The following is a 25,328-nucleotide window of genomic DNA, read 5'->3' as shown; positions in this document are numbered from 1 at the left end:
ACTATGCATAGACTCATTAGTCCAGCCAAAATGTAACTCCATAATCCCAGCCTAGTTCGGCAAGGGTGGAAACGGGACTTTTATAGTCAGTTAACTCTCTTGCCTCGGAAGTGTAAACTGGACTTTCATAGTCAGTTAACTCCCTTGCCGCGGGAAGATGGCATGTACCTGACAGACCTGCAAAGTTTCATGAAAAAATATTGAATGGTTTATTAGTTATGCTCTGGAAACGAACCCTACACTCACAGAACCTAAGTCCATCTTGTTGCCATGGAAACATAAAAAATAAAAGTTTCTAAATAGCCAAAGGCACCAGCTCAGCATGTACCTGACAGACCTGCAAAGTTTCATGAAAAAATATTGAACGGTTTATGAGTTATGCTCTGGAAACAAACCCTACCCTCACAGAACCTAACTCCATCTTGTTGCCATGGAAACATAAAAAATAAAAGTTTCTAAACTTTCTTGATAGCCAAAGACACCAGTTCAGCATGTACCTGACAGACCTGCAAAGTTTCATGAAAAAATATTGAACGGTTTATGAGTTATGCTCCGGAAACGAACCCTACCTTCACAGAACAAGTCCATCTTGTTGCCATGGAAACGTAAAAAATAAAAGTTTCTAAAATTTCTAAATAGCAAAAGTCACCAGTTCAGCTTGTACCCATCTTCCCGAGGCAAGAGCGTTAACTGACTTTAAAAGTCCAGTTTCCACCCTTGCCGAACTAGGCTAGAATTCCTGGGCTCGACCGTAGCGCCACCAGTGGCTATTACGAGTTATGTCCATTCAATGCCTCTCCCATATGGACCAATCAGATTCCACCTCTCGTATCACATGCATTTGCTTCAAACAAAATGGTGGCGCCCAGTCAAGAAGATCTGATCGACCATCAAGATCTATTTTGTGATAAAACGGTTCTTGCTTCGCGAAGTACATCAAATCACGTGAGCACCTTGATTTCGATTTCGGTTCGCGATTTTGATTGGACTATGCATAGACTCATTAGTCCAGCCAAAATGTAACTCCATAATCCCAGCCTAGTTCGGCAAGGGTGGAAACGGGACTTTTATAGTCAGTTAACTCTCTTGCCTCGGAAGTGTAAACTGGACTTTCATAGTCAGTTAACTCCCTTGCCGCGGGAAGATGGCATGTACCTGACAGACCTGCAAAGTTTCATGAAAAAATATTGAATGGTTTATTAGTTATGCTCTGGAAACGAACCCTACACTCACAGAACCTAAGTCCATCTTGTTGCCATGGAAACATAAAAAATAAAAGTTTCTAAATAGCCAAAGGCACCAGCTCAGCATGTACCTGACAGACCTGCAAAGTTTCATGAAAAAATATTGAATGGTTTATTAGTTATGCTCTGGAAACGAACCCTACACTCACAGAACCTAAGTCCATCTTGTTGCCATGGAAACATAAAAAATAAAAGTTTCTAAATAGCCAAAGGCACCAGCTCAGCATGTACCTGACAGACCTGCAAAGTTTCATGAAAAAATATTGAATGGTTTATTAGTTATGCTCTGGAAACGAACCCTACCCTCACAGAACCTAAGTCCATCTTGTTGCCATGGAAATGTAAAAAATAAAAGTTTCTAAAATTTCTAAATAGCAAAAGGCACAACTTCACCACTTAAGTAACATAAAAGCAAAGTTTGATGAAGAAGTATTTTACGGTTTTCTAGTTCTGCCCCTTGAAACGATTCAGACGGACGGACGGACGGACGGACATGCCATTGGCTATATACCCCTGCATTATATGCCGGGGGGATAAAAATGGAAATAAAAACAAAACTGCAGCGCCTGAGAACCATGACTATTATCTTTTATAGCCTTAGTGTTTGTATAATGAGGGTTTACACAGGTGCATATGAATTATTTCTTAGCTTCTTTTAATTGTATTGTTATTCACATAAATGTGGTATAACAAGGTATGCTTATATACATGTACTTTACACATGTACGTAAGTTTGTGAAGAGAGGTGAAATAGGTCGAACAGGTCTTCCAAGATTATTACACTTAGTGGTGTATATGCATGCGTGTGTGCATGCCAGCCCATTGAGATACCATGCCGCAGTTTAACATGAATACCCCACTCAGACACAGTATACTGACTCTGAGCCGACCAGTCCTTGTTTTAGCCCCTTAATGCCTATGGCCAGTCAGGGTAACACAGGCGAAATCCTCCATCAAATGTAAAAATCTGACACTGAGGTTATTCCCTGAGTTTTACTGAAATTAAAACGGGTGTCAAGATCACAAGGGTTTTTACATATGTTAAAGTCACTAGTTTTAGACGAGCTTGGTATATGGTCTTGTTATGTTGTAAGCAGAGTAATGAGTGGATTGACTGGATGATGTAAGCGGGCAGAGTGTGAGACTTGGGAGCAAGCAGTAGCAGCTTCGGGAATTTTATTTGTCACATACAAAAGACTGGAAAATGGACTGGTCAGTACAGCAGATACACGACTTTGTTCCCTGGGGTATGGAACTTTAGTGTGGGGGTTGGTTGGACTGTGACTTCACAGTTCACCGTCATCATCATGAGTATTTATGTCTACAGTATTACTTATGTCTATGTCAGGTTGTCAAAGTACATGCTATGTGTTTGGTATTATTGAGTAATATCATGCATGTTATAGAGTTGTCATAAAGACAATAGAACATTCAGTCTGAAATTGCTTATTTTTAACATTGGTAAGGGGGATGTACAGTGTAACAGTCAGTGTATTGTATGATACAACATGTTTGATAATACTCCATGGTTAGCAAGTCTAACTAGAGTGTGTTTGGAGATATTATGGTATACAATGGCTTGTATTCCAGATATTGTTTTATCCATAACTGTAGTGAATAGATCATTGGCACTTTCATACACAGTGTGTTAATGTTATGAATGATGTTTTGTCATCAAGTGTTTGGGACGGGAGTGTGACCTGAGTCTGTGGGATATGGAGGACAGCGGAGCCGCTATCAGGAAGCTCTTGTCGTGTGGGGGTCTGCCAGTCTGGTGAATCTGGATAAACTACAGAGATAATTGCTACAATTGTCAAAAGAACAGTCTTATATACTGAAAATCAGTGTCGAACTGCGACGTAACTAAGGCATTTTATAAGTTTTGGCATCTTTGGAGATATAAATTTCGAAACAATTTTGTGAGGGCACTAGGCCTAGCCAAGCGGGATCAGTAGGCATTTCTGTGCTTGTAGACCTCTGCGGCTTGAAACTTTTTCCACAAATAAAAATAGTTGGATTTAGACGAAATATGTATGAATTGTTACCTTTCGTTTTGGCGCTGTGTGTACACCTGACTGAACTTCTTAACGTTATGACAGAACAGGCCGACTGTCAACAAAATCTGAACGTGGCCGTGACGTCTCATAGACTAGGGTTAGAGTAGCTTCCCTTTGACAAAGAGCAGTTACTCTAGCGGACAGACCAATGGATTGCCGCGAAAGGCAAGTAAAAAAAATTGTTGTTTTGCATATATGTTGCTTCGCCACTGTATAAGAAAGATTTCATTTGGAACTATGTTGGCTACTGTCACTGTCCGACTGACACATCACTTACCCTGTGACTTAATAAATATTAATGCGCGTATTCCAGGAAAACTCGCAATGTTTAGGTAATGTTTGTGAGTGAGTGGAAGTGATTTTCAAGCACAGAATTGAAGAATGACATTATATGATAAAGAGAGTAGTATAGATGATGGGAGTTCTGGCTCACTTCCACTGGAGCCAGATTTATGTACCTATACTGCTACTACAGAGGGAATTTTTTATGTCAAAATGATGATGCGATTTCAAGATCATCATGAGATCGTATGAAAAGAATCATCAATATTTTTACTTATGTAAGCATTCGTTTAAATATGATCCAACGATAGTAAACAATCTATTTTTAATCTCAAACCAGTTCTTTGGTTTTGGCACAGAATAATTGACGCACTTGTTGTCTCCCCTGTTCTATGAACTTTTTTTTCTTGTCTTCGCCAATACCACTGGTCTTACGAGAATTTGATCGAATCTCCTGCTTCATTACGTTGTATTTGGTAAGTTCTGAAAACACTAAACGAAACTCCTCCTCGGATATCTTACAATCAGCCAGTGCTGTTGAAATATGATCCTCAACGCTGTTCAACTTTGCTTCTGCGAGTATCCGAATATTATCATGTTTTAATGCTTTCTTTTGCAACCTACGAGAAATCAATTTTATCGCTATTCCTGCCAGTCCTGAGACTCCATGCCGGCCGCTATTTCCATGCAAAGTACGATAGGCGCGGCGATTATAGTTGATAATAAACCAACATCGGCTACACCGAGTCCCATGCTAGCCGTTACAAGCGCAGTGTCAACTCCGTCGAGGGCATTCACGGCTCTTCGATACTTTTTATACAATCCAAGTCTAAACTCCCTCTCCTTCTCTATTCGATGTTTTATGTCGCTTATTTGATGTAATCGAAATCCATCAACAGTATCCATCTTTTCATCGAGCGCTGGATATAAACTCATAGTGTATATCATTATATCATATAATAGTCTTTAATTGGTCTTGCTTCAATGTTTTGAGAGTATACATCAACCTTATTAAATGTATATTATACGGCATGAAAATCTTAGTAAGAGAAATGCTGTCACTTTTAATATTCTGGACCCCCTCAAGGGTTGCAATGGGTGATACTCCCATATAAATAATACTGCAACGTTGACGCTCGAATTGCTTGAGCCATTTAATTGATAGACCTGGTAATATTTCGAAGGCATATACCGGTGCATCCCCAAACAAGACTTCAATAATAAGCGTAGAAAGATTAGGTATATCCTTCAAGTTATCTTTTATGTTATTGAATTCAGTAACCAAATTTAAACTAACATTTTTTACTGCGGGACGACTATATAATATATGACCTGGGGTTTCTGGCAGGGGAAAGACTAACACACTCTTACATTTTGATGGGATCCCACCATTCATTTTCTTAGTTAATTGATGTCCCTTACCCGTCATCACATATGGTGGAGCAATGACGATATTCAGTAGCCACTCGAATTTTGCTTCGATCATAGTCAATTTATTATCATTGTTGTGAGTAAGATTGTACGAAGTGTTTTTATGAATTTACTAACGTCAACATCACTTAAATCTCCTGTGAATTACCTGTGAATGTAACTTCTTTCCGCTTGTATACATTATCTTGTAAGTGTAAAGCGTATAACTTGCCATTGGTCCCGGGATTACCGAATCCTTCTGTGTCTCCGTGATCGGAAAGCGCAATTGTATTACATTTTCTGAGTATTCCAGGGCCTGATGAATCAACCATTATTTATAATATGGAGTGTTACACTCAAGTATCCTATATGTACAGGTTGATGTTTTACATCTAATACAGAAATTTTGAGGTCTGAAATAATACCACGCTTTAATTTTTTATATTGTAATGATGAGAAAGATTCCGTTCTACCGCTGTTATATTTTTCATCTGAGACTGGAATAGCTCTCAACAGAGTAGAATGACTTTCGAGTTGAATATTATCCGTTGTACTGATCTGATCAAGATGGATGCACAACTCTTTATAGGGAACTAAATCGGGCAATTTAACTCCACGCTCTGTTTTGTTGGGTCGTGTTAATACTTTTTGTTTAAAAAATCCAAGTGTATCTGCTAAGTTCTCGTAAAGAATTACAACCTCTTCTCCAGCTTTTAAACTCAGCATCCCATTCGACTCATTTTGTGTGAGACTATCTCCTGAAGGCTTAAAAATGTCATCATTGAGTGAGCATACGCTGTAATACCCATCAGGTATGGTTTGCATGTCTCCATTTATCCATATCTCTTTATTATATCTCGCAGCATTTATATTGGTCCACCGCGGGTAATACGTTACATCGTTGAGAGCGACTTCAAGTTGACCATCCGAGTTATCGATAGTATGAAGCAGTTGAATAGACTGACCATTTGTTATTCCTGGGAGTGTGACAAACATATCAAATATACAATGATACTATATCATAACTTAAATATGAAATCTACTTACATTACTAATCAGTCGATTTTAGTGCCTCTGGTGCTAATTTTTTTGTTAAATTCCCTGATATCTTTGAAAAATACAGGATCATGGCAACTAGCGATAAAATGGTGCACGATTGGTTCCACAATCCAATGCAATTTTGGCAGAACCAGTTAAACTTTGCCATATGGTGTGACACAACAGGATGTGGTATATCTCTTTATGCCCAAGGATTTGAACTAAATATGTCTGTTTTATCATTACTATCAGATTAGAGGTGTACTTAAAGAAATTAGTGCTCCATTACCACAGGATCAAGCATGGAATTCCACAAATCATCCGTACAATAGGTTCGCGTATGAGCGTATTTGTCAGGAATTTGGTATTTCTACTAGTAAAGATTGGCGTATTAAAGGACTTAACCATGGTCTAGGTGTTCCGTACAATGGACAAATAACTGTTAAAGAAGAAAGTGATGATTTAGTTGAAGAAATTCACCAAAAACCATTCAATCCATTTAGGATGTTACAGACAAACAAACTTTATGTAAGGATACATGATCTTTATTTAAAAACGCATAATTGGTATCATGTCTGGGAACTTTCGAGTAACGATTGGAGAGGGGATATCATGAGTTTTAAAAGTGGTTTAATTTATATTGTTACGAAATTTGTACAACTGACCGATACCGCAAACGCTTGGAATGAATTTCTTAATGATGTAACAGAAAATAATTTTACTAACCCAGGAGTTGTAAGATTTAATGAATCAATAAGAACTTATGTATGGGCAATTCTTGGTGCACAATCGCAAGCACGAACGGGAATCATCGGTTCTGGGACTGTGCTTGATGCGCAAAAACAGTTTGTCGCAAATGTGGAGGATGCTATAAATTCACCAGTTGACATACCATCGTCTATAAAGCGTTATCAAGATGTATTACAGTACGCTCAATCCAAAGTAGACTATGTATTTGCACCGGGACTACACATGTGTCCGAGTAATATGGAAGATCGATCAAGTCCTCGGTTATAATAATAAAATTGTTATTGCTTCCAATCAACAAAAACCAGGTATAAATTCAGATATTAATACCGAATTAATAACACAAACAAACACAGGCGAAACGGGAATAGTCAAGCCTCAGACACCACATGTTTCACAACCATCTACTGACGCACAACCACAGGTGCCACCACATATTGCAGCTAAAAATCAACAACATATCGATGAAAACACAGCGCTTATAGTAGGTGGAGTCATGGCTGGTTTACTCATGATTTGGTTAAATAGTTCTTACTTGGATAAATAGTCTTTAGCGGATACATACAACAGCCCGGCAATTGCTACGATCAGTGCCCACAAGTTTTGACTTAGCCAAGTGGTGTTCTTAGCTAATAAATTCAAGAACCAGGAAACAATACTCCCTATTATACCTGGAAGTGCAGACGTGGCTTTCCCAATGAGCTTTCCCAGTGCTTCTCCTAATGCCTTTAAATGCTTTTTTATCCAATCTTTTACACCACCCTTATCACTAGGCAGTGTGCCACCTCCTGTACCACCGGTTAATGCGAGAGTCAAAGTCGATATAATAAATCTCAATGCAGTTAAAATACTGGCAATGGTTATTCCCTGTTCTCTGAACAATGTTTTAATTTTATCGGCGAGTGTAGTATCATCGTTGAGGACTTGATCGATAGTTTCTCAAATTTGACCGATTTGAGAACGAAGTGGCTTTCTATTACTGGAAGCCGCTTCGAGGCGGGCCGATCTTTCGTCTTCTAAGTTACGCAATCTTTCTGCAACGCAACGTCTACTGAATTCATCACCTGTCTGTTCAAGTTTTGCTTTCTCATAAGCTATATGCTTGTCGAGTTCGGATAGCTTGGCTGTATTATTGATGAATTCTCCCCGCATTGTTTGCATTGCCTTGTCAAGGCCTCGTAATTCCCTAATACTGAACTCTGAAGATGGTACCTGTAACGTGGAATTATCGTAGTAGGTATCCAAGATTTCTCCGAGTCCGTCCGAGGCCAGCATCAAGCTTTCTTCCAAATTATTTATAGTACCAAGTTCAGCACACACAGTCTGAAGTACCTCAGTAGTCTTCGCAGAAAGTTTTTCTCGTGAGTAGTTTACAAAACCTAATTCATTACGAACAATGTTGATGCCGTGTTTACTAGCTATCGTAGACAAGGCTAGGGGCTTACGAGTACGAGAATTCATAAGATCAATATCTGGAGAGCCACGCAGCCGTAATATTCCTATACTATCTATCGTAAACTTTGAATAGTCATGACCTATAGTTTCTTTTAAAGCATCGTAATAATCATTTACGGCTGGTTTCAAAAGTTCATCATTAAGATTTGTAAAGCTGGTTTCATCAGAACCCTCTTCATTTGTACTCGGGTTATCAAAGCTATCTAGATTAAAATCATCAATTTTTATATTAAACATAAGTAAACATAATTTTAACATAACAATGTCTTCGCAATACGGACACAAGTCAAACCCACAACGTAGACTTAGGGATCCATTAGGGGTCAAAGCAATTCGCCAGTCTGTAACTATAACTAATAACTCGAGTACCATTGATCAGAATCAAACGCTTCTGGTTCGCTTTCTCAATCTCGGCACACATGATGTGTTAGTTCCGGGAACTGTCCGACTAGCGTTTACGATTGGTTTGACTTCTGCTGATGCTAGCAGAGACTCGTTCAGAACATGGGTTGTGCGATAGTTAAGAAAAGCGTGATTAAAATTAGTGGTAAAGAGGTTTTGAGTATCGACGATAGCGATGTATATTTCTGTTACATGGATCTCTGGAGAAAGGATAAAGAGCGGGAAAACTTTCAGTACCAAGGTATTTGTAATCGGAACACATTGAGACTGCGTGTGGGTGCTGATAATGGTGATAATACTGTCGTAAAAGATCTCGCTGTTGCCGGCGCATTAGGTAACCGATTCTATATTCCGCTCGACTTTGAATTACTAGATAGTCACATGCCCTTCTATCAAGCATCCCTAAGCGATGGGTTAGAATACATACTCATTTTTAATGACTACAGCAGAGTAATCAAAGCTACTGAAAATGGTAGCTATTTTATTGACAATGTCTCACTGGAGTATGATATGATAACAGATCCTGAATTAGCCAGACAAATTTGTAACCAGTATACCGGAAGCTTAGCCATTTTGTACGATCGCGTGCTTCGACACCGAAAGATCAACAGGAACAAACGAGATATGACGTGGAATATCAATCTAAACATCCGCGCTAGATCGTTGAAGGGTATTTTAATGTTGTTCGAGGACCCCTCTGAAGCATTTGCAAGAGATACCGAGGCGTTCTACAACCCCCAGATCACAAAAGTAGAATTGACTATTGAGGGCGTGCCTAATCAACTATATTGTCAAGGTATGTGAGCATATCAACAGTGGGATGAGATTAAAAACTCCCTTCTATAAAATGAAGCCCATATATTTGTACGTGATTATGGACACGCAACTTAATATACAGAATGGAAGATTCGTGCAAGCGATCTATTAATAATCTCTTACCTAAAGAACCGCACTGCGCTATCATCTGCGGGCAAATGGGTTGCGGAAAAACAGCTTTTATTCTAGATATTTTACAAAGTCATTATCGGAATGTTTTCGACCATATTATTATTCTGTGCCCGACTATAAACGTTAATAAAACATTCCTATCGAGAGATTGGGTAATGAATGATCCCGGGTTGTACAAAGTTGATCCGGGCGATCCTTTTTAAGACTGTTTACGATAATGTCACTAAAAATACAAAGGAGAATCAACCCTTTTCATAATGGACGACTGCAGTGGGAGTAAAGAACTTACCAAAAAGAAAGATATGCTTTCATATTTAGCATTCTCTGGAATACATATGGAGCATAGCGTTTGGATACTTACTCAAAAATACAACTCTGTCCTGAAGATCTCATAGAGCAGACCAAATGGGTAGCCCTGTTTCATTGCAAAGACCGAGATTCATTTGAGGAATGTCTATGCGAAAATGATGTTATTTCTACCAAGCTCGAATGAGATAAAGTCAGAAAACCGTTAGCGGAAACGAAACACCATAAACTCGTATTAAAAACCAATCAACCAGCTGCTTATACAATTTCTTAGCCAAAATAGCAAAAATATAGCAAAAATAGCAACTGCTAAGCAAAATTATAGCAACTGCTAAGCAAAAATATAGCAAAAGATATAGCAAAAAATATAGCAAAAAATATAGCAAATATAGGAAAAATATAGGAAAAATATGAAAAATTGAACATTAGTGGTTATTATGTCATAATGTGGTTTGACATCCTAATTCTTTCGCAACAGTTTATTATTTCGGGTTGTATTGGATATGCAATATTTTATTATGTGAGACTTAAATATCTCCTTCGGTATTACATTATGGAATGCGACGAACTTATCGAACAACTACTCCAAGATGAGCCAGAACCTATGGTAGATAAATCTTTATATAAACATAGAGAAAGACTCGCTGCTTTGGGAGCTGGTGGAAAATGTTCCGAATATTTGGGGGGAAATTATACCATCGAAAAAATTGATAACATGAAGGATGAAGAAATTAAAAAACTGTACGCGTGTTACGAGTCTAGACTGGGAGCTACCTTGACTAAAACAATAGGGTCGGCTATGGTCCAACTATACACAGTCGTAGCTAGTACGTTTCTTCCTATCCCGGCAGAAAATCGCCCGTATTTATGCAAATCTCTTGAGAAAGACCCATTCATCAAACACACTATAAGCTCAGTGAGCTGTGAGTTTTATCATAAATACGGAATGTTCCGTTAACCACCGCTTTGATAACGGCTAGGTATTGTCAATTTAAACATAAGTGCCCACGAAATAATAATGGAGAGTCAATCACAACAAGTACAAACCCTGATTGTATCACAACAAGTGAACGAGGAAATAACCCAGATTGTGAATGAGGAAATACCAGCACAACAAGTCAGAGGGACTAAGAATCCTCGAAAAGTCGCAGCTGGTAGGAAGGGCGGGCTAGCGAGGAAGGTGAAACTAATGCATAATTCAAATATTGAACATCCGATTAAAACTTGTGCTCCCTTTGCACTAGGAGTTGTTGCTATAACAGCGGTATGGTTGTTTTATAAGACCGGGGAAGTGAAAACGTCACAAGTTAAAAAATTAGATGAGGTTCAATTAGAGTTAAGACCTCATGTAATGTTATAAAAAGCATGACTACTCCAGTTACAGATGGTAAAATGTTTGAAAAAGCAAAGTTTCATTCAGCGGTGGTCAGCGGCTTAGCCATTGGCTATGCTAAAATGATTACTAAAGCCACACCACAAAAGCTAGATTTTAATGGTTATGATATCGGTATGATGATTCTTGATATAGGATTAGCAATGGCAACAAAGGATATGCTAATCAAACAAGGGCTTATCCCGGAAGACATAATGAAGTAATTAAACATTTGAATATTTTATAAACATAGAATTATTGAACACAGTTCAATACAAATGGGATGATGGTCGGTGGGGCTATTGTTAATGCTCTAGCTTTTTCGGGGAGTAATTATTTATTTTCTACTCTGAGGGAATCAAACGCTAAAGAAGTTGAAGAGGAGCGTAAACCAGGGGTCCGGAAAATTTAAAATCCCAATCAGACATTTACATTTATGCCACGCCCCCTTCAAACAGCGTGTTTTAGTACGACTTTTTACACACAAATTACAAGTTGTTACGTATTCATAATATGATGAATTATGAATGGTTTCAATTTAAATTGTTTAATTCACCGGACAATTAATAACAAATAATATCATTTTAGATATATATGGAAAACATACGTTTGTTTCTGTTATAATAACGATCTGTCAAAGTTGTGAACGGTCTAATTAATATTCATGAGTCTGCTCAAGTGTACGCGTTGTAACATTTGGATCGAGACTATTATCCCATATTTGGTTATCACGTGACCTCACGGGAAAAGTGTTTTTTTTAAACTAAAGATTATTTAAAAACAAGACAGATAATATAATCCTAAATCCTAAACTATCGTTGATAGCAGTAGTTATTTGAATACTTTTTCATCTGTACTTAATTATTGACCATAAAAAAATTTGATATCGATCGTCCGAGAAAGGAAAATGACGGTCAATCAAGATTCAATATACGACTAGCTACTGAAAACAATAAAATCTGCAAATCCTCGTTGTATGTCAACCAAGTGAAAGCCGTTAGCCACGACTTACAAAATGATCATTCAGACTTTGAGGGTTTGGCAGATCCGCTCGACTGATCTGCATCGGTCGACTGGCTGTCGTCACGCTTTCGCTTCTTGACTGAGGTTACGTATCGTAGCATTGTGAGGATAATGAGGTACATCGATGATGCAAGGTATTTATGTACAGTTGTAAACACATTTTACTCAAATCAACAAGATGTTCTCAGTAATAAATCCTCGATTAATCAGTGTCAACTCAGTTTATTGCCTATTACAGTGATTGACCGATTGGACTATCATTCTAGGTACGATGTATTTACAGCAATCAAAACAAACAAAGCTTGTCAGTGTAGATAATCTTCTTTGTTTTACAACTGCATACAGAAATTGCTCAGTCCTAACTGTTGATCATGTCCGGTCAAAATTTAAGAATGTCCGGACAGAAAAATTTAAATGTCCGGTAAACAATATTTTAGACCGGACATTTGAGATTCCCAATCGGACATGTCCGGTGCATATGACGGTTTCCGGACCCCTGGCGTAAACGACATAATAAAGCATTAGAACAACTTGAAGCAGCCCAGTCACTATGGGCTGGGCGAAGAATTGAGAGATTAGATTTTATTAATGATAATTCTCGAATGAGAAAAGCTGAATTGATCGATCTACTTGGTTTGGAATACAACAAACCCCAGACTGTTAGAGAACTCAAAGCTCAAGCAAAAAAAAAGTGGGCTGAGAGGTTATTCTCAAATGAGAAAAGCTGAATTGATCGTTTACTAGATAAAAATCAACCAGATGATAAAAAACAACCAGATGATGTTGATAAAAATCAACCAGTTGATGAGTTAAAATTTGTACCCACAGATGGTGTGGGTAAATATCTAAGAGGTTGGAAGATGGATATTAATTCCAACATGGATGTTAATGATGTTAAGCCCATCGTATCAAGCAAAATTAACGAGGAGTTAGATGATTTAAATAGTATAAAATACCAGTTGACGAGTAAAAATGACACCGAATATACCGAACCTTATTTCTGAGGCAAGCAAGAAGTTATAACCAAATCCGATGCTATAACCGCATCATTAGATACATCAATTCAGAGGATACAAGAAACTTTAAACGCTGGACTAATAGAGGTTCGGGTTGGGGTGTGGATAAAATCGATTGTTTATATTTAGATATAGCAAATTATATGCCCTTCAAAGGTGGATCTAATATTGATTTACCCCTGTATTATAAAAAGAAAATGTATAAAATAAAGGCGTAAATGTTTCAGAATTATGATAAGATCTGCATTGTTCCCCGTAGACAAAAATCTGGATAGACCTTCTAGCTATCCTCAAAATGATGGACTCAACTTTGATGGCATAGACGAACCTACACCAATCTCACAAATTGATAAGGTGGAAAAGCAAAATATTTAGCTATAAATGTTTTCGGACATTCTTCTAAAGGAATTGTTTACATAGGATAAGCTCCACTCCGGAACATATTCATAGAATCAATTCATTTCTAATTGAAAAAAATGGTAAATATCATTATACATGGATAAAGAGTTTAAGCAGACTATTATACGATCAAACAACCCATAAGGAAAAGAAATATTTCTGCAAAAGATGTCTGCATGGGTACAGCAGAAAAGATCTATTAGAAGCGCATAAAGAAGACTGTAGAGGTGCTACAGACTACTATCAGGATCAATATGCCTAAAGAGGGAGAAAATATATTAAAATTTGAACATTATTGTAATCAAATGCCAGTACAGTACGTAATTTACGCTGACTTTTGAAGCACTTATCAAACCTATAGAAGCCACAAAACACAATACTGATAGTAGTTTCACATACAAAACTCCAGAACATATTCCTTGTGTGTTTGGATATATAGTTGTAAGGTATGATGGGAAAACAAACCCGCCCCTGATTTACAGAGGTCCCTATGCAGCTGGAAAGTTCCTAGAATATCTACAAAATGAAGAGAGAATAATCAGGGAAAATTTATCGCGTAAGAAACCCATGTGTATGACGAGAAATGATTGGAGGGCCTACAAGAAGTCAACGAGTTGTCATGTTTGTAATAAATCCCTGAATGGGAATTCCGTAAGAGATCAATGCCACATCACGTGTAATTATTGGGGAGCCGCGCATAACGAGTGTAACTTGAAACTAAAAATGAAGTCTCAAACAATACCCATCCCCGTTGTGTTTCATAACCTTAGAGGATTCTCATTATGCAAGCTATCTCAAAGACCGACGGCGGCTTAACGTGCATTCCTAATAATATGGAAAAATATATATCATTTTCGTTGACTAAAACTATACATTATACGGACAAGGATGGGAAAGCTAGAATAAAGCAAAGTAATGGACTTAGATTCATAGACTCCGTACAGTTTCTGTTATCTTCCCTGGACAATTTAGCTAATGTGAACAATCCCGATGACTTTGCGATAACAAATCAATATACCGATCGGTTAACTCAACATTTGTTGCTTAGAAAAAGGTGTATATCCTTACGAATAGATGATTGGTCTAGATTCAATGAAACTAAATTACCACCCCTTGAATCATTCTATAGTAACTTAACAGAATCCAAAATATCTGATGCTGATTATGAACACGCTCTGACTGTGTGGGATAAATTAGGGTGTAAGAATTTAGGTGATTATCACGATCTGTACTTAAAAACCGATGTACTGTTACTCGATATATTCGAGATATCTAGAAAGACATGTTTAAAACAATACGGCTTGGACTCGGCATGGTACTATTCCAGTCCCGGACTATCGTGGTATGCATTGTTGAAGAAGACCGGTGTAGAACTAAAACTACTCACCGAATACGATATGCACTTGTTTATTGAGAAAGGATTAAGAGGTGGTATATCAATGGTAGCGACAAGGTATTCTAAGGCTAATGATAAATTAGTGGAAGGATATGATCCGAGTAAACCCGATACGTACATATCATATCTCGATGCCAACAACTTGTACGGATGGGCTATGAGTCAACCTTTACCCACGAGTGGTTTTGAGTGGGTCGATGTGAATGATATCGAAGTGAATGATATCCCTGCAGATTCCAAAAAAGGGTACATACTATAAGTTGATTTAGAATATCCAAATTCGTTACATAAAGATCATAACAGTTATCTGCTAGCTCACGAAAGATTAATGGTGAATAAAGATTGGATGTCGGAATATCAACACTCCTTAATGGGTAATACTAGGTTAGCTAACATAGAAAACTCGTGCCAAATTTGATGGATAAGACAAAATATATAGTTCACTACAGAAATCTCCAGTTATATCTATCGTTAGGTATGAAACTAAAGAAAATACAAGGAGCTCTAAAGTTTGATCAAAGCCCTTGGATGGAGCCCTATATAAGGTTGAAAAAAGATTTAAGAAAGACAGCTACCAGCGATTTTGAAAAGAATCTATATAAGCTCAGTATTTGGTAAAACTGAGTATTCTTGACTTGTTAAAACACTTAATGTATGACTTTTATTACAACGAACTTAAGAAGCAATACGGCAATAGATGCGAGGTGTTATATACCGACACAGATTCTCTGTTGATGGAAATATAAACCGAGGACGTGTATAAAGATATGGCAGAAAAAATAGATATGTACAACACGAGCAATTACCCAAAAGATAATCCACTGCACAGCGTAGTAAATAAAAAGGTATTAGGTAAGATGAAGGATGAATGCACTGGGACCCCTATAGCGGAGTATGTCGGATTAAGACCTAAGATGTATTCTATAAAGAAATCCGATAATGGAGAGATAAGAAAAGCTAAGGGTGTTAAGAAGTATGTAGTAAAAAAGCATATCAAACACGAACAGTATAAAGAAGCATTATTCAACGGTAGAAGATTGAAACACGAGATGAATTCCTTAAGAAGTTACAATCATAGGATATATGAATTAAGAATGAACAAGACATCATAATCCCCAATAGATACAAAGAGATGGATTGATAAGGATGGTGTAACTACCTATGCTTATGGTTATTTAGGGTGGTAATACAGTATCGTCGGGAACTATGAGCAACTCTTCTCGTACAAATGCCCTGCCCAGTCCATCTTTAAGATAATAAAGAATAGGCTCTCCTCCTTTCATAACCAATCGACTAATGTTATATGTCTTAAGGGACCAAATTGGATTGGTTGCGAGACGTAGGCCTCCTTCGAGTTCACCGGGCTTGTATAAATATCTTACGCTTACTCTATCTGGAGGTTTTTGTTCTTTGCCTCTCCTCGGTGCTGAACATTCGGAAGTTACAGATTTCATTTTAATCGCATCGGATGGTTTCTTCCCGATTAATCTCATTACTTCATTATTCAGCGCTGATACAACAGTTGATAATCGTGTTACCCATTCAGTTGATCTTAATCGATCCGATTTCATTTCGATCCCATACTGATATCCAAACAAACATTCCACTAATGTCCGGTTAAATCTTTCAATGATAGCTGACTACTGTGGGCCTCTTTTTCACCACGCCTGATTGCGACATCATGCTTTGTTAACAGTTTAGTTACTGATCCCATAAACTTGTGACCAGGATCTACTTGAAACAACTTGGGCCATTTTAGTGGTCCGCGTTTATATATGCGGCTCAGTGCATTAGCTACTTCTGTTGAATATTTCGAGGTTAATGGCTCAGCCTCTTTGTAGCGACTAGCCACATCCACTACGGTTAAAGCGTATTTATACGTTTTGCATCTTAACTTATCGTGGGGAAGAAACAAGAGGTCAGCCTGATGAACTTCATTCGGTGTAAAAATATCAAACTTCTTCCTCGGTATATAACGCCGTGCCGGTAAGTATATTTGCCACATAGCTTGTTTCTTTAACCAATCCTTGGCCACATCTTTAGATACCTTAGCCGTGGTGGCTAATCTTTATATTGCTCCTATACCTACCAATATCCTCGTGGGCTATAGTAAATTATATCCATTATTAATTAATATTGATGTTTTTTTTAATACAATCATGACGATCGTTAAATCGCATCATCATTTTGACAAATTTTTTTTACAAACCTGTAGAGGTTATGAATTCTCTGATGAAATCTTCCTTGGGGCACTTATTGCATTTTCCTGGCTCAAGAAAATCTACATGGCATAGTTGTAACCATTTTCCTTAATAAAAATTGTTACCACACAAAAAACTTTGTTTTTGTATGATATACGTCCACCCTTATGGTGCCTCACCCTCCACGGCGCGTCAAGCCAAGGGAAGCAACTCTCACCCAAATCACTTTCCATATGTCTAATGCTGATGGAATGTGGGGAGGCGGGTGGCCGTGCCCCAAGGAGGATTTCATCAGAGAATTCATAACCACTACAGGTTTGTAAAATTCTCTTTCAGATTAAATCCTCCTTGGGGCACTTATTGCATCAAGATAGGATAATCTAGGAAGTGGCATCCGTTAGCAACAAGCGTGCATAAATACTTCATATTTTGATTATTTCAATGAATAAACAAGAGTTCAATAAATGGCACCAACCTTATCGTTAGTCACCACCGTCGAAAGGCAGGGGCTGGAGACAGGGCGTTATCGACCATACACAATGAAAAGAGCCATTCTTTGTGGCTTATCATATCGAGAACTCGAGACATACACACCCCCCACCCCCCCCACTTTTTTGAACAAGTGATATGGGGGCACAGATCACGAGAGACTATAAACCTGCGAAGAGCTAGGCCAGAGGGTCCCCGTGAATCGAAGGAGTGCATGTGCAAATACGATGATTATCGAGTAGTAATGGCTGGTATTGTTATCGACCGTAGAAGATATAATCCGGACCGATACTGAGCAGTGTTATAACCCGTCCAGGTGGTCTAAAATCTCGAAGGCTCAATCGGCTAGGGATGTAGAACTTTGCCCAGTTCGGAGAACTGACTGACCAAACCGAGCACGCTCGCTTGAGTGTTTGTCGAGTTGGTAATATTTGATGAACGTGCTCGGCTGGCTCCAAATAGCCGCGGAGCAGATCTCCTCAATGGGCAGAGCCGCGGTGTACGCTTGTGTCATAGCCACTGCTCTAACCGAATGAGCCTTCAACTTGGTAGGGGGGTCCCTGCCTTGAAGGGTGTACGCCGTACATATAGTAGAGACTATCCACCTGGAGAATACTGACCGTCCTGGTGAAAGACAGTTAGTTCAGGATATGCTGACATTGCGTGAATGTCGCCTACCCGTCTGCCCGACCTTACCGCCACAAGGAACACCGTCTTCCAGCTGAAAAGCTGAAGAGAGAGAGACAACAGATCCCGAAAGGAAGGACCGGACAGCCAATCAAGAACAATTGACAAGTCCCAAGGGGGACTGATCCGCCGGACAGGTGGTCAGATCCTGTCCACACCTGCTAAAAAACGCTGCACTAATGGGTGCGCACCCAGGTGTGTTTGGGGATGGTAAATATCCTGTATTTGGAATAGACACTATGTATTTAGCTCGCCAAGGCTCGCTAAATACAATGTTTATTCCTAATGCAGGATATTTACCATCCCCAAACACACTCGCGTGATAACCTCTATTTATTACACCCAAACAGGATGTGAAGAATCAAATGGAGGATTGTTAATTGTTATATTAATTATTCACCATGTCAAGGTCAAGGGTGACTTTTCACCTATTCAACAATGTATGCAATGTTGTTATTTTTGTAGGATTAACAGAAATAGCAGAAACAGAATATGTTTAACTGCCAAAAATCATTATCAGCCAACGAAAACGTTTGTCACGCACCACTGCACTGGAACCTTTAGGCCACATCCCCAAATAAGTTTGTTTTGGAAGCTGATTGTGGAGCATGTGATTTGTATCTAGGAAAACAGATATTAAAAAACAAAAACACAATCGTTTAATTTCAGATCATTTGGAGCGTCACCTTGGCAAATCAGATACTAGTACATGACGTAGTTGACATCATTGAGTACAGTGGTATCATATTATTATTGTATATAATCATGTTATTTACTTATATATATCTAATGTTTGTCAGTTTATTTATGAGAAAATGTGCTGGTGTAGGTTACATGACATGTTACTTATGGTCATGTCAAAAGGCATCACTGACTAGATACTGATCATAGAAACTATGTGATCATATAAGATTCTGATAATTGTTGTTAAGCTATATAATGTTTTTTTGTGTATTAGGCATATTATGTGATTAAACTGACATCTGAACTTCAACCTGCATTTGTGATACATTCACTAAACCCCTTCGGTTACTCATACTCATTGAAGGTAGGTCACTATGACCTGTCATCACTTGTCAAACACAGGAATTAAAAAAATGCAACAATGACAAGCATAAAGCATAACAACATATCTGCAGGAATAGGCATTTTAGTCAAAATGCCAAACATACTTTAAAGATGACCTTCACTCTGACCTTAGAAGTGAATGACTTTAATAAGTAAAAGTGAGCTAACAATTTGTTATTAATAATCAAACAATTATAATAGGGCTAATATCCTAAAAATGTAGGTAATAGCTGCGCACCCAATGAGATCTTTGCTTCATGTTTGTTATACAGGTGTCAAAACAAAGGTAATGTATTCTAAGACATTGGCATATTTTTATGAAAATGTCTCATTCATAAACCTAAAATCTTGCAATTTCTATAAAGTCTACAGTGTTGTGAAACAGTGTAGATCCATCATCAAGTAACTAGTTGAACACAGAGTCAGACAGAAAAGAGTCACCTGCCTGGAATGTGAAACAAGAAGCGGTCTCCTACAGCTCTGATTTGACGACCTTTCTCCAGGATGACTTTGGCCATGATGTAGTACACATCAATGGGGATGACTCCATGGTAATAGATGACCAGGGCAGGTCCGGAGTCAGGTATCTCATGCAGACCCACAACCTCGTAGCCTGAAACAATACACCATGTGTCACTTAGTCCTAACTGTACACCATTATTTATCAAGAATTTGTTGTCAGTCTGTTGGGATCCAGATGTGTAGTCAACATTCTAAAATGTCAAGGAAGAGATCCACTCAGCCAATGACCACAGGTGTGAATAGTGTATCGTGTATGTGGTTGTCCTGTATTGCGTCTCTTTGGAACTTAAAGAAGATGAGGTTTGGTCCACTGATTCCATAAATAAAGCGTCTTCCGGTTATGTAAATTTGAAAAAAGTGGTCTCAAATCATCAGGAATGATTGTCATTTGATGGATGATTTCCTGATGCGGTTTTATCCCAGAAACACTGCTAACGGTTTGGTTGAGTTGCAAGCAGTGTAGTCATTGATCAGTTTGACCAAGCTTCATCAAGATGGGTTTACTGTTCCATATCTATGTAGTTCTGCAAGTTACTTCTTCACTTCGATCCTATAGCACAGAACCCCGACCGTGCCTCTTCCATCTCCAGGGTGCCCCTTGCCCTTGGTTATCGCTCAGAGTTATCTGTTCTTGATCTCTCACTAGTTTCCCATCAGCACTCAACGCAATATCCAGATGGGGGTTGGACGGGTATTCCTGAGACTTGTGTCATGATAAGTATACTTCATTCATTAATATCCAAATTTTTGTAAATTATTTTATATTCTGACACAACACATTGCAATGCTTATCCGACAGTTGGTGGGTGTCTGCTGTTTGTGATATTGGTAACCAGCGCCGGATTACGTCTTCATTAGAGCAAGTGCCCTCTTCACTAATCCTGTAGCACATCATTACTCTAACATGTAAGGCTATACGCCATGGTTGAGTATCTGTTTGGCTTCTAATACGTGATATCAGGAGGATTAGAACTTGTTGTAGTGAACAGCAACTAGATCCCTGCAATTCCTCAGAACATCTACTATGACACTATTGACCTTTTTCACACTTCGCTACTTCCGGTTGGAAAGCGAGGCTTGGAGAGCAGAAGGTGAAGGCTAGATAGCACATAAAACACATGGAGATGTCAACAACGCACGCAATCGGGACAAACTGTGACAATTTAACCATCCCGGTACATTTATCGTAAGTATTGAACATTATTCTTATTGACAAACTATTCTACTGTTATCTGGTCTCCTTACCGATATAAATTTGAGTCTGGCCGTTCTGTTGTGATTTCATTTTAAAATAGCCATGACCACCTGGTAACTCCCAGTGCAGTTTATGGTAGCTGAACAGACTTAATACAAATGCTACTGAGATCTTGTAAAGAATAATTCATTGTTTACACACCATTAAGCCAAACTATTTATTGTGAGTTTAAATAACTTTGATATTGACATTACTATAAACTTAAAGTATAAACAGAATTATTTTAAATTCCAATGCGTATTGCAATCATAACTCATTTATTCTCTTTGTTTAATTCTGAAACCCATCTGGCTTTATGTCCACAAACATGTTTTGAAACTTTAAAGACAAAATGATTTCTTTTGTGTAAGCAATTGCCATGTATTATTGATTATTAATCATATCAATTTATATGTAAGAATATAGTTGTGCTTACTGTGTCATTTTGCAATAATTATATTGTTATGATGTAATATTTTACTATTGTTAACAATCTTTAGAACTTTAGTTTATTTCAATCAAGTCAAGTGGTGTGATCATTTTAATAATTTTTATAATTCAATCAAAACGAGAAATATTAAAAATATAAATACATGGAAGAAATGTGTTTTCCTTGTCAAATAACGATGATAGCATGAATTTATCTCATCTTGTGATATGACAAAGTTAATATTTTCAATTCAAGATATCAACTTTAGTAAACAACAAGCAGAGATAAACATTATATTTGACCAAATAAATTTAAGTCTGATATTTTCTTTGTGATCTTCATGACCTTACCATCGTGTCAATGAGGCAGACTGACTGTAGGGATGACAAAACGTGATATTTCACCCTATTTTAATAAAAATCTTATTTATTTCACTCTAGCGAAAGTATGTTTTCAGCGTGGTCAGACTAAACAAAGTATGTCATGATTAAATACATACCGGTAATACAAATATCAAAACGTGTTTCATTAAAACAAGAGTAAATTTCTGTGTGACATTGATATAAAGAGCTGTAGTACACTGTCATTGAATTGATGCATCTGTTGAGTTTACTGTTTACACAGAATATACTGTTTGAGTTTTAGACATATCAGATGAATTGATGCCTTCAAGATTGTTCTAAAGTTGCATGTGATGTTACACACTGTGATTAATTTTCCTTAAATTTCTCTATTTGAGATGAATGTTGTTTTCTAAATAAGCACTATTTTGAGAGAAGGTGAATATGCATTGTTTATAAAAAAATTTTATTTAAGTAAATATTATTACAATATTATTGAATTATTCATTTCAGGCCAACGAGTCAACACAATGAAGTACTAGTATCCGGTGATGGATGTCTGGAGGAGCCTTCTGCTGACAGTAACACACTGGTGACAATGTGCGTCATGTCAAGGACGAGGAAGTGAAAAGCCATTTTCTTTCAATCAACAAATGTGCTTCTTGTCACATTTCACTTAAATAGGACGAGGAAGTGATAAACCTTATTCACTCACAAAACAACATGGCCAATATTTATCAGACACTATAAAAGCACATTGTACCATTTGTTTACAAGCAAGAAAATTATTTACTCATGGAATTTAATTAGGTGCTTTTGACTGACAAAGACACCCGGTCCATGTTAAGTTTGGAAAACTTATATTGTGAGAAATAAAGACATGAAAATTTCGGTTTGTTTTTCTTTGTTAAATATAAGAAATCCAGATTGTTCCATCAACATAATTTGTACCGATACATATATTTTATCTTGGCTTGATTACCAATTGAATTTGATTCTTTCTTATCTTTTGTTATTTTAACTGTACTCATATCTGATCAAGACATTTTCAAAATATTCAGGATAAATGTATTAGTAGCTTCCTTTTGATATACAATTACCTATCATCATACAGGATTAGGTGAGGGTGTTCAAGAAGTTGGTGGTTGCATCAATTCTTATATTTCTTCATGCATTTCATGCATTGTTTATATTTATCAATTTTTAGTTTCCTTTTAACCTATTTTAAACAGTTCACATATATTATTACTTTTGTCGTGCACAGTGCAATCTCAATCGGCAATAATCAGTTAAGTAAGTGATGTTTGAAGAACAAGTAAAGTATCATCTGTCACTGTACACATTGAATAGAGTTATCGCCCCTTCTGAATATTTATTTTGACACATGAATTATTTTGTGAACTAATTTCATTTACATCGTAATATGTTAAGATGAAACTCATAGCAGAAAAAGTGTCTTTTGTCAACTGGACTCATGGCAAAACGATAGTGCGTTGTGCAGCAAACACCACTATGAAACATGAAATAAACATGATCGACGATCTCGAGTTCGCCAAGCCACACACTGACTGAGCAAATTTGCAAAAGTACACCGACGTGTTTCATGTTATGTGGTTCATTTGCAATACAAAACCTCCGTCATTGAATGTACTGTCACATTGTACCTACATGCCGACGAGGTTATGATAAAACAATCTATTTCTGAAATACGTATCTCGAAATGCACCTTTCGATTCACATCCGAGATCCTGACAGCAAAATGCTAATTCAAGTGTATTACAGGCATATTTTAGTTGGACCTCATGATTAAATGTGAAATATTTTCTGTATTAGATACAGAGGATACCATTTTTTGTTTGTTTGAAATGTTCATCAGAGAAATGCACAACATGCTGTCTGTTCCCTATGAGCTGATGCGACTCACACTGCATGGAGCTATGCTCTCCAAGCCTCGTTTTCGATCCAAGATGGCGAAAGTGTGAAAAAGGTCAATATGACACAAGGGAAAAATCCGGCTAACACAGAGCAGTAGCTTGGAACTTCAAGTTGGAGCCAATAACAACCAAGTCCCAGCCAACCCTCAGAATATTTACTCAGACATTATATCGCACTAGGAAACTGTCTGGTCAGCACTCAGAGACTTGTCCGTTATGCACAGAACAGGGTTTTACGTGACGCACAAGTGTAGAGGATGGACGCAGAAAAAAATTATATCATGGGTGTCATTATTTCACCCATCAATCATGACCAGTGTCCACATTGATTCATCCCAGGCTCTCAAGTAGTTATGTGAACGTACAGCACACTACACCATTTCATTAATTTACATGACCCTAATATTGCCTGCAGGGACCCTTAAAATTAATAATTGGAGGTATACATAATATTTTATCAAGATCACGTGGTGCTGGGATAGAAGGTGCGACTGGTGTGGATAATGGTGTCCGAACAGGATTCTCGACTGGCCTTAGCTGGGGTTGGCTGAGTGCCACACGGCACTGTGGGAGGGTAGAATCATCTCTGCTGTTTTTGAGTAGGGACATGTTGATTTATCTTTCCATGCATGGGAACGAAGAGAATCATATGCCTCTGTTTAAGTGGTTCCTGCTGATGTCCAGGGTGCCTTATGAGTTGGCTGGTTGGTTATGATCCTTTGCCACCTGGTCCTCTTGCCATCCAAGGCATTGTGGGTGAATCCCACCTGGTCTAGTTTCAAGTCGTCAGGTACCATTCATCCTGAATGGGAGGTAGGACATGCTGAATTCCTGTCACGAACCAGCAACTATATGTGCTAATATTCCTCATCTGCTTATTGACAGTATCCAAATCCTTGAATTTTTGCTCATTGATATGTACATTCTGGCAGAAGAAAATTTGACCAGTTGATAGAAGTCGTCATCAGTGGAAGGAGACAGAGGAAAAGGACAGTGTATTGTCTAGTACATGGACTTGTTAATCTGAGGGAATTGTAATCTGTCATCCGTTGATTTTTTATTTTTCAGGGAATCATCAATCCGTTTAATAACTTTCTCCATGAAGAGGGAAACAGCAGAGTGTTGAACTAGCCCATAGTAGAGACTGGTTCAGCTAACCCTGCGCTAAATTGTTTGATAGGCATTACAAGTTGACGGATGACAAGGTAGACAGAGTGTATGGATAACAACTTCTTTAATACTGTGAAAGTGACGTTTCGGTATAGATCCTTATACTGTTGTCAAGCAAAGAATCTATACCGAAACGTCTCTTTTCACAGTATTAAAG

The 25,328-nt window shown here is 37.9% G+C and overlaps 1 protein-coding gene across 6 annotated transcripts in view; it reads right to left on the bottom strand.

Moving 5' to 3' along the window:
- The window catches only part of LOC139478808 (DGAT1/2-independent enzyme synthesizing storage lipids-like), a 117,152-nt gene that overhangs the window by 66,068 nt on the left and 25,756 nt on the right, over positions 1 to 25,328 (bottom strand). For 4 of the 6 annotated variants that reach the window (XM_071261447.1, XM_071261450.1, XM_071261449.1 and 1 more), the window contains exon 3: positions 19,986 to 20,153. The exons of the other annotated variants lie outside the window; for them this stretch is intronic. In XM_071261447.1, coding sequence (XP_071117548.1) covers positions 19,986 to 20,153 — 168 coding nt within the window. The remainder of the gene's footprint in view (positions 1 to 19,985; positions 20,154 to 25,328) is intronic. 6 annotated transcript variants of the gene reach the window in all.

This window comes from Haliotis cracherodii, unplaced genomic scaffold (genome assembly GCF_022045235.1).
Source record: "Haliotis cracherodii isolate W230 unplaced genomic scaffold, xgHalCrac1.p SCAF_4, whole genome shotgun sequence".
Classification (NCBI taxonomy): domain Eukaryota; kingdom Metazoa; phylum Mollusca; class Gastropoda; order Lepetellida; family Haliotidae; genus Haliotis; species Haliotis cracherodii.
This window is presented reverse-complemented; position numbering and strand designations above follow the sequence as displayed.